This window comes from Myripristis murdjan, chromosome 20 (assembly GCF_902150065.1).
Source record: "Myripristis murdjan chromosome 20, fMyrMur1.1, whole genome shotgun sequence".
Classification (NCBI taxonomy): domain Eukaryota; kingdom Metazoa; phylum Chordata; class Actinopteri; order Holocentriformes; family Holocentridae; genus Myripristis; species Myripristis murdjan.
Window position 1 is genome coordinate 42,318 of NC_043999.1, and position 10,183 is coordinate 52,500.

At 46.5% G+C, this 10,183-nt stretch overlaps 1 protein-coding gene across 1 annotated transcript in view; it reads right to left on the reverse strand.

Annotated features, from left to right (window-relative positions):
• Positions 1-1,393: 1,393 nt before the first annotated feature.
• LOC115379025 (zinc finger protein 678-like) overlaps positions 1,394-10,183 on the reverse strand; it is a 9,230-nt gene continuing 440 nt past the window's right edge. Inside the window, exons 2-4 of the mRNA XM_030079678.1 lie at positions 8,783-9,016; positions 4,015-4,422; positions 1,394-3,387 (exon numbers count right to left, since the gene is read on the reverse strand). Of these exons, the coding sequence (XP_029935538.1) occupies positions 1,913-3,387; positions 4,015-4,422; positions 8,783-8,987 (2,088 nt within the window). The 5' untranslated portion in view covers positions 8,988-9,016 and the 3' untranslated portion in view covers positions 1,394-1,912. The remainder of the gene's footprint in view (positions 3,388-4,014; positions 4,423-8,782; positions 9,017-10,183) is intronic.

Consider the following 10,183-nt stretch of genomic DNA (forward strand, 5'->3'; position numbering starts at 1 on the left):
AAACATCACATCATAACAAATGAACTAAACAAAGAACTGTTTGTAAAAAAACACCATTTTTTTACAAACAGGAAATGATGCAACACATCAGCTGATGGTGGCGTCATGTGACCTGCATCTGGACGCCTTAGGTTTAGGGTTAGGGTCTCATGACCTTTTCTACCAGTTTGTTTATTTTGGCCCCTGATGGCTCCTCCCTTTAAACAACACACTTAATAATATCCTGTAGTTTGTGATGCATCATTTTCAAATCCTAGTGTGTGCATGTTGAGGATCCGTGAAGATCCTCCTGATGCAAAACATTTTAAAACTCGGCTCAGATGTTATGACTCGAGTCTTCCAGCTCTCTGAGCGACGTCTGTTTTCCTAAACGGGCTCGGCGTGATCCTGACCCTAACCCAGGGGTCACCAATCATGTGCCATGGAGGGCCGAGAGGCTGCAGGTTTTCATTCCAGCCAAGACCTCCACCAGGTGATTTCACTGATTAGCTCCTCCTTTCTGATACAAGGTGAGGTGATCAGTGAAGTCACCTGGTGGAGGTCTTGGTTGGAATGAAAACCTGCAGCCTCTCGGCCCTCCATGGCACATGATTGGTGACCCCTGCCCTAACCCATAACCCTGAAGCCATGTTCCATGTGATAAAACAATTAGTCATTTGAATGAAATCTGGGCCAGCCGAAAAATCTGCCAGAAAACTGAGATGATGCAGGTCAGACTTTTGCATTTTCCACTCTAATCAGTTTGGATTTTGATATCCTGGTTTTGTTTTATAGAAAAACTATTTGGGGAGGAATGATTCATGCAAAGTTCGTATTTGTGTATGAATCATTATTTTTACACAGGACATATTTTGATGAAAAGAATGACCACTCTGGATCAAAAGTGTTCTGCTCTACACTGATGAAAAATACCTTGCACCTGACCAAATTTGAAACTTGTAGTCTTGAGGTGCATTGTGACATTTAACACACCATGGCAAACATAATGACAGTGAACGGTGAGTTCACCATGAAGGCTTGTGAGTAAAGCTGTAGAGTTTTCAAACCAAACCCAAACCCATCCCATTGGGCTCAGACTCACTTTGACAAGTCTATTCCACATTCTATTTCACAATCTGCCCTCAGTGGATCCTGGGAGAGAAAGAGATAAGCCTTAATCCACCACAGCTGCAGCCTGGCACAACAAAACCCCTTAACACAGCAACTGGATCGTTATTCAATCTGATCAGAGAATCTAGGTTGGAGAGAATTCTGCTCTGCTGTCTGACTTGATGGTGATGATGCCAAGTTTTGATTTGCATAAACTCACAAACAAATAATATAATATAGTATAACATAATATTTGAGAGCAAAAAAAGAAATGTAAAACAAACAAACAAACATATGACCAAGACAGGCACAACCAAACTTTATTTTCTGACAGGCGCAGCTAGACAGCATTTCACGCGGCACAGCTTTTGATATGGTCATTTTGGTGATGTAGTTTGGTCTTCCCTGTGTGAACCTTCAGCAAAAATCCAGTCCTGCCAATCACTAATTAGGATCACAGAAGGCTGGAGCCTATCCCAGCACACACTGAGTCGAAGGCAGGGAAACCCCTTGGGCAGGTTTCCAGTCCACTGCAGGTCAGATGTTTCAGTGTGTACAAGATCTGGCTGGACAATCATCTTGCAAAATAATAATAACTAGTCTCTTAGTAAAAGAACATTTCATAAACTAAAAGTAAACGTTTGAGCAGCACAGTATCCTCAGTGCAGATCATGCCTAGACTAAAATCAAGCCAACCAGCTGTTTCCCAATCAGCTGAAACCAGCAACCAGTAAGTCGAGCTGCAGAGCATCAAATTCAGAATCGGAATCAGAAATCCGTTACTGCTCCCTGAGAGGAAACCGGCTCAGCCTCCCAACATGTTTTATGTTGTGCTCGACACCACAGTGCGACAACCACCGGCTTCAGAATCAACAGACCGAAGGCTTTCTTCCTGCTTGTAAAGAAGAGAAGAAGCCAATGACGACACCGGACCATCCTCTGCTTCATTAAACACAATGAGTGTATCTTCCTCTTCCTCTTTCTTCCGAACCCGGATGCCGTGGACGCGCTTCTTATGCTCCTGCAGATTTCCACGGCGGTTAAACCTTGCAGTGCACAGGTCGCAAGCAAACGGCTTCTCCCCCGTGTGGATGATTGCGTGTCTTTCCAGGTTAGATTTGCATTTCATGTCTTTTCCACAGATGCTGCAGACAAAGCTCTCGGGGAGCTTGGCCCCGTTGGCGTGCACCACCTCCCTGTGCCTCTTCAGGTGGCTGAAGCGCCTGAAGGTGCGATCACAGAACTCACAGGCATGAGGTTTGACTCCTGTGTGGGTCAGTGAGTGACTGGCCAGCAATGATTTGAACCTGAAAGACTTGCTGCAAACCTGGCAGGTAAACACTTTTGGCGGGGTTGGGTCCTTCCTCCGGTGGACCTTCTGCGGTACCTCCTGTGTTTTCAAATTAAAATGCACAAGCATATGGTGCTGTTTGAGGCGTGTGGCCCTCTGGAAGCTACGGAAGCAGATGCTGCAGCGATGAGGCTTGTCGCCGGTGTGGACGCGGGTGTGGGAGGTCAGGAGGGCAAGAGATTTCACCCTCTTGCCACAAACTGTGCAGACGAAGGGCAAATCAGGCTGAAGCGTCTCTCTTCCCTTCGCTCTGGCACCGTGGATGAGGATCTTGTGGCGTTTGAGTTGGTAAGGCCGGCTGAATCTGCGGCCACAGAGGTCGCAGAGGTGAGGCCTTTCCCCAGTGTGGCTTTGGAGATGGTTGGACAGCTGGGATCTATATTTAAATTCCTTCCCACACAAATCACACAGCAGTAAGCTCGGGTTCAGAGGCCTGCCGGCGCCATCGATGTGGACGGTTTTCTTGTGATGCTCCAGGTCGGTGGTACTCATGTAGGCCTTGGGACAGAGGTCACACCTATGGGGCTTGACTCCCGTGTGGATGAGCTCATGCGTTTTCAGTCTGGACCTACAGTTGAAGGTTTTGCCACACACGTCACACAGCCAGGCCCGGTCGGGCCGATGCTTCTCAACTCGGACGACTCCGTTGGGGTGCAGGCGGTTCAGGTGGTGCTGCAGGTTATCCTGACGGTTGAAGCGCATGTCGCAGAGGTGGCAGGCAAATGGCTTCTCACCCGTGTGGATGAAAGAGTGTCGGGCCAGACTGGATTTACACTTCATGACCTTTCCGCAGATGTCGCAGATGGAGCTCTGGGATGGGTTAATGTGCAGTTGGTGAAGAAGCTCTGGTTGTTTTCCCCGGTGGAGGGGATGGTCTGGCACACTGGGAGGTGAGGCTGCATCACTGTGGTCCAAAAGGACAGCCGAAGGCTGAGGAAAGACACGATCTGCAAGGAGGGAGAGGGGGTCAGAAATAAGATGCAGAGAATGACTGATTTACAGCTTTTATTTTGAAGCTACACATGACAAACAACGACAATGTGCTTCCATCAACATTGCATTGCCCACTCCTGAAAACATTGTGTTGAATACAGTGGTAGTTTTGCAGTGGAATTACCTCCTTGGGCACTAAAAAATGTACATTCGCACAATTCTGCTGTAAGACACTCTTACTAACTGCATTCACAATAACTTGAACCTTGAGATTTCCATCTTGAAATTTAGGCAGAGTGGCTCTCAGGGTGTTAACTTTGAATTTTCCTTCACCAGGATTACCAGACAGAATAGCATCAAATTTTCAGAGAATTTCCTGTCCTTGAGCAGATTATTAACAACACAATATTATCACAGGTTGGAAATTTATAAAATGGATATTCCAAGATACGACTTCTGAGAAAGCAGCTTTCATGCCTCAAAAGGTATGGAGTGTAAACAAGGCAGTGTTTCAATTGTATCTCAAGCAATATCAGCAGAGACCGGAGCCCTTTTCAAATACTCTGACTTGCACTCCAGAGCAGTGCCTTGCTCAGGGGCGTACTGATAGCAGGGTGAGCTTGATGTTCATCTGCACTCACCTCCATCTGCAGGCGGATGCCAGGTCGGGTCGCGCGCTTCATCTTCCTCCTCTTCGGCTGCAGGGGGTGAGGAGGGGTCAGGTGAGTGGTGGAGGGGGAAGGAAACCTTGCATAGAGTGATTTGTGGCTGGTGGACGGCATGCAGATGAGGTGAGGTGCGTTCGGTGGAGGATGTTGGTGTTGAGGCTCTGGGTGCGTTTGCTTTGCCTGCCCTGTGCTTCTGCTGTGTTTCCGACTGGAGGTTGGAACAGGAAGTCCGGCTGCGTTTGGCGGAGGACCGGCGGACAGTCGAGGTGCGTTTGGTGCCTCGTTTGGATGTGCTCTTGGCCCCACTGGAGTTGCAGTGCTGCAGCAGAGCGCCCCCGTCTGGTCCATCTGGTCGGACAGCAAAACACTGCAGCAGCAAACCTGGACAAGGTAAAAGCCAATAGAATGACGCTGCATCAGATCTGATCAGCTACATAAACATGAGCTTTAATTGGCTCTGCACATTCGACCTATTCATGTAACTGTGCATGAAGCAAGTTCTTCATTTAAAAACAGGAATGTAGCCCAAAGCTTCCCTGCAAGTCACTTTTCCATTTTGAAAAAATAAGATCCACGCGTTAAAGACATGCTGACACAAGGCGTCTGCCATCAGGGACTGCAGACAGATTTGTCTTTTCTGAGGTCTATTTGTGAGGTGGTTGCTCCACCTTGTGGCTAAAACATGTTACTGCCTTGTTCCTGCAGACGGTCCTGCTGGATTGTCATGAAGCCTGAGCAGCATCCGGCTGCCAGAAGAAACACCGACCCGTCCCCAAGCCCCAGGCTGCACTCAGAAACCACACGCATCAGATTCAATGCTTTTTTTTATCATAAGATGATTTAAGATGATTATTTTCATCATTTTGCTAAACTTTATTAAACAAACATATTTGGCGTGCAAAACAATGACTTATAATTTAAAATATGGTTATTTGAGTGACACATTTTAAAGTGCATTTCACTAGCGGATACCAGGTTTACTTACCATCAAGTCAAACAAGAACCAACACTTCAGTACCAAGTCGATGCCAATAGTCCAAAAATACAACAGTGCTGGCTTTCTCCGACACCATAGGTACCAGATGTAAATATTTAGGTTTGGTATTTATTTAGACTCAGCCTTCAGCGGGCCATAACATATTCTTCCAGAACTGACGGGGGCAGAATACACATGATTTGCGATTGTTCAGGTGTGGCTGAAGAGACAAACACAGGTGAGAGATGGCAGCTCGGCCTCGGCTCAGCAAGAGTCGTGGACGGAAGCATTTTGTGTTTGAGGCTCAGGGAACGATAATAAATTTGCAAAACAAAATATGCAAACGGTGCCGTTAAATCGTTGTTTATTTTTCTAATTATCTATAAGCTTGTGCATAATTTCCATATTTCTCTGCTGGAAACTGCAATCGAAAATTCTGTGCGATCTACAAAGTTGTTCTTTAAGCACAGCTGACTTACTGTTTGTTTTAAACACTTGAAGGCTTAAAAACTTGAATGTTCACCAGCTTTTAATAAAGGAGTGGATGATGAAGTAAATGGTTTTTTTCTTTTCTTTTTCTTTTTTACCGTGGCATTGAGACGTATTGGTATTGACTACTGAATGCCTGGTATTGTGACAACCCTAAAATCAAACTGGCAACCCACCTGTCACATGAGCTTCCAAACTAATCATGTGCTCCGGCTGCAGGTGAGTCCAGCCAGCCTGTAATAATGTTAGCATGCTGTTTGGAATAATACCACACAAGTAAAACTACTAACTACCTAACTCAGCTACATGCTGCTAGCTGGCTGATGTAGAAAAGCTGATTTGATTTGACTGACAAGCTGTGGTAATAAATGTGCAATGTAATGCAGTTAGAACAGTCATGAAAGAGTTCCAGCAGTAAAAAAAAAAAAAAAAAAAAAAAAGATGCATATAACATTGATATTATTAACATATTATATTGATATTATTAACTCATCCTGCGGCGGATGAGAAGAGCCTCCCTCCCCCCTCCCATCCTAACCACCTTCTACAGAGGGACCATCGAGAGCCTGCTGACCAGCTGCATCTCCGTCTGGTCTGGGAGCTGCAGGGCCTCAGGCTGGAAGTCTCTGCAGAGAGTGGTGAGGACGGCGGAGAAGATCATCGGGACCTCGCTCCCCCCCATCCAGGACGTAGCAGACAGCCGCTGCCTATCCAGAGCCCACCGGATCATTTCTGACCCCACCCACCCCCAGCATGGACTGTTCTCCCGACTGGCGTCTGGCAGAAGGTTCCGCAGCATCCGCTGCAGAACAGCCAGACTCAGAAACAGTTACTTCCCCCTGGCCATCAGACTGCTCAATGCCAAATAACCCCCCCCCTCCCCAACCCGTGTCCAGCTGCTATATATGGACAATAAATTTATGTGCAATCTTCCGCTGTTTACACTGTTTAGTCTGTTGTTTACATTCTGTTTTATCTACTTACTCTCAATTGCACTCATTATTATTTAGCTCTTGTTTTTTAGCACTAGTTATATAGACCATATCACACAGTTATATAGACTATATTTATATATAATATTTATATATATTTAAACGGTCCCACAATTCCATCTCTGCTGTAATCCGGAAGCCAAGCAACGACATTTCGTTGCCAAAATCTCACTGCTGTGTTTTTTTGTGCAATGACAATAAAAGAAGTCTAAGTCTAAGTCTATAAAAATAATGTGTATAATAGTCTTGATAAGTGGTTACACTCCTGACATTTGAAGTGTGCTCAACAATAAACAAGCTTTACACTGAGTAAGGACCAAATATTCTCATAGGGTTCCACAGGAAATGCATACAGATCATATTTGACCCACTGACATAATACGTAACATTTATTTTCTTGAAAAGTACAATAAATAAAAATAAATAAAAAAATTCAGTGGGCCAGCATCAAGAACACACCTTTGAGGCATACCTGGGACATGAAAAGATGAAAAATCTTCATTGGAAAGACACTGCAAAAACAAACCAACCAACCAACAGGGGTCATTTCAACCCACTTACACGGCTAAGAGCTGGTCCAGACCCTAACACCTGACTACCTGAGCCTACCTGAGAAAGCAGGTGTGTGCAGTTGTCCTGAGCGTGCGGGCGTTTCCTGCCACAGCAGAGGCTCGACGAAGTGAAACTCACTCACAGACCCGTTCCATCAGCTCCATCTATAAATGTATGAACTTCTTGTTTGTCTTGATGCAGCCCAGCTCCTGTGCTGAAGCCTTCCAACAGAAGCTGAGACCTGGAGCTGCTGGGACACTGGAGACTCTTGGATGAACACATGAACACATGAACACATGAACACTGTGTGCGCAGCATCCGCACCACACACAGCTCTGAGTTTCTCTGTACGGAGGTTTTTTTTTCAGGTGTATGAAAAGACACGTCCACCTGTCTGCCATGAAGCGGAGAAACCAGTGAGGAAGTGTGCGCACGTGAGCGCGCACGTACCCACTCCCATCTTTGCCCCTAAATGGTCAGAAAAACTCCCACTACTAACCCGTTCATCCCACAACACTTCCATGTGCCAGTTCATATAAAGTGTCAGAGACGACGGCCAAACGAGCACAAAAGCGTCATTTCAGATTCTGAAACAGAAACGTTGGATCTGTCCGCTGTGACTGAGCACCTGACAGCTTTACACAGTTTGTTTATGCTTATTCTGGGGGGGTGGGGGGGTTGGGGGGTTGGCTCGTTTATTCACACTGATTTGCCACGGGGGGAAAAGGTGCATTGAACATTGAATATCTGCTGATGAAGCATTTTCTTATGACTGTGACCTGTCGGGGAATGGGGGGGGGGGGGTGGTGGGGGTGGGAGTGATCCCCCCCCCCCCCCCCCCCCCGTCACATCCTCCCTCTGAAGTAATTTTGTCTCTGGTGGGGACAAAAATAATCCCCCTCACTGTGATGTATGCCGCTTGACCCACAGACCAGACAAAATATCTAAAATAAATCAGGCTGTTAAAAAGAAATCTGTGCTACAATGTGAGAACAGGATTTCCCTGGTTGGGATCAATAAAGTATATCTATCTATCCATCTATCTATCTATCTATCTATCCATCTATCTATCAATCTATCCATCTATCTAACAGTCTATGAGCAAAAACAATCAGCTGATAAACAGCTGACAGACACGGCGATGCTGGAGATGCTGTTTACTGGAGTCGGCTGAATTAAACTTACACGGCGCTGTAATGAGCACTGGCATATTAAATGTTAAATGAGCATTCACCTTTTGTTTTGTTGTAAATGATCCCATCTCTTGTGAGTCTGGACGAGGAAAAGACACGGCATGGACTGGACATCACATCACGCTACTTTAATGACTTTTTAATGGACTAGAATAGATCCTAGTCTACATCGGCACTCTGTGGTTCTGATTTACCTTCAAAAACAAAAATATTAAAAACATTTTTTTTCACATATCGCACCCTGGTGTAACTGTGTTGTAACTGTCTGTTTTGTCTTAATGCCACATCTCTGTCACGTAAAATATAATGAGCAATAAAATATTCACATCTGATCTTCGGCAAAATAAAGTGATTTAAAACATACAAACATGAATGTTGTTGCCTGTCACACTGCGTGTACCAACAGGAAAAACATCACATGTGGAGTGTGGAGACTTTCTCTGTGAAAATGTGTGTGTGTCTGCAGAGCTTCTCAGGACACACACCTCAGGGCTGCTGGGTGTGCACACAGCCCAGGTGCCTGTGTCTGTCTGTCTCACCTGGCTGCTTCAGCAGGTCCACCTGCACGGCAGCGTCTCTCCTCTCTGCTGCCTCGCTCTGGCAGCCCACCTCCCTCCTCTCCTCTGGACTCTCCCACTGGCAGCCCACCTCCTTCTTCCTCTCCTCCTCCTCCTCCTCCTCTTGGTCCCTCAGTAAGAAAACACAGAGTTCTCCTCCAGGAGGCGCCAGCGGGCCAGACGACATCTTGCACCAGGAGAGGACAGGAGTTTCAGCTTTAGAGAGATGGAAAAAATCATTAAGTCACAAATCATGATTTTTGTTTTTTGATTCAGGTTTTCATATCTCCATGCTGACCCTGAACCTATACTTTGCCCTTCTTTTGGGCATACTTTTATTTTCTTCAAGGTGTAAAAAACCTTGTTGCTCAGAATGCAGCAGGTGGCGCTGTGACCTGTTCAGACAAACACTCCCTCTGTGAGAATCAAGCCTGTCACCACAGGAGGGAAAAGCAGCTCCAAGTTAAATGAGACGTGTGGAAGAACTCTGTCTCATTTGGAAGGTGAAGGTGTACGAGGTGTTGTGGTGATGCGAGCGGCAGGAGAGGCAGGAAGTGACGCTGCCACACCGAGGAAGGCCTGAACAATGTGGGGGAAAAATCAGTGTGATTCACTTTACATATATTGCAAAATGTGTCATGATTTTAGTTGGTATGGTCATTTTGCATCATAATTTTCATTTTAACATGATGGTGTGATTGTTTCCTTACAGCTGGAAAACACGCCGTCTCGCCAGCTCCATAAAACTTTATTCACATTTGTCACACATTCTAACTTTATCAAAAAACTGCAGCTCCTGTGACCTAGACGTTGCACTTGGTCATATTCCTTCATCTGTTTTGATTATTTGTCCAGCCGTTCTGACGTGACAGCAAACTGGAGCAGGGGGGAGGAGTGGGGGTTAGGTTAGGGTTAGGGTTAGGGTTAGGGGTTAGGGGTGAGGGTTCCTGCAGAGGGTGAGGGTTCCTGCAGAGGGTTCCTGCAGAGGGTTCCTGGGTGAGGGGTGAAGGGTTAGGGGTTAGGGGTGAGGGTTCCTGCAGAGGGTTCCTGGGTGAGGGGTGAGGGTTCCTGCAGAGGGTTCCTGGGTGAGGGTTCCTGGGTGAGGGGTTCGGGGTTCGGGGTGAGGGTTGTTTTCTTCTCTCGCTCTCTGCCCGTCACCTTCAGCTCCTCTGGAAGCTGGAGGGAGTTTGGACTTCCTGGTTCACCTGGCAGGTCAGGTGTGTTTACCTGAGTGAATGATTCCAGTTACAGAGGCCGGATTGACGCCCTGAGGCCGCGCGCGGCTGTCACTCAAACTGCACAGGTTAGGACTCACCTGGTGCGCGGGCCCGCTGACACGGAGGCTAACATTAGCATGGCTATGGAGGCTAACATTAGCATGGC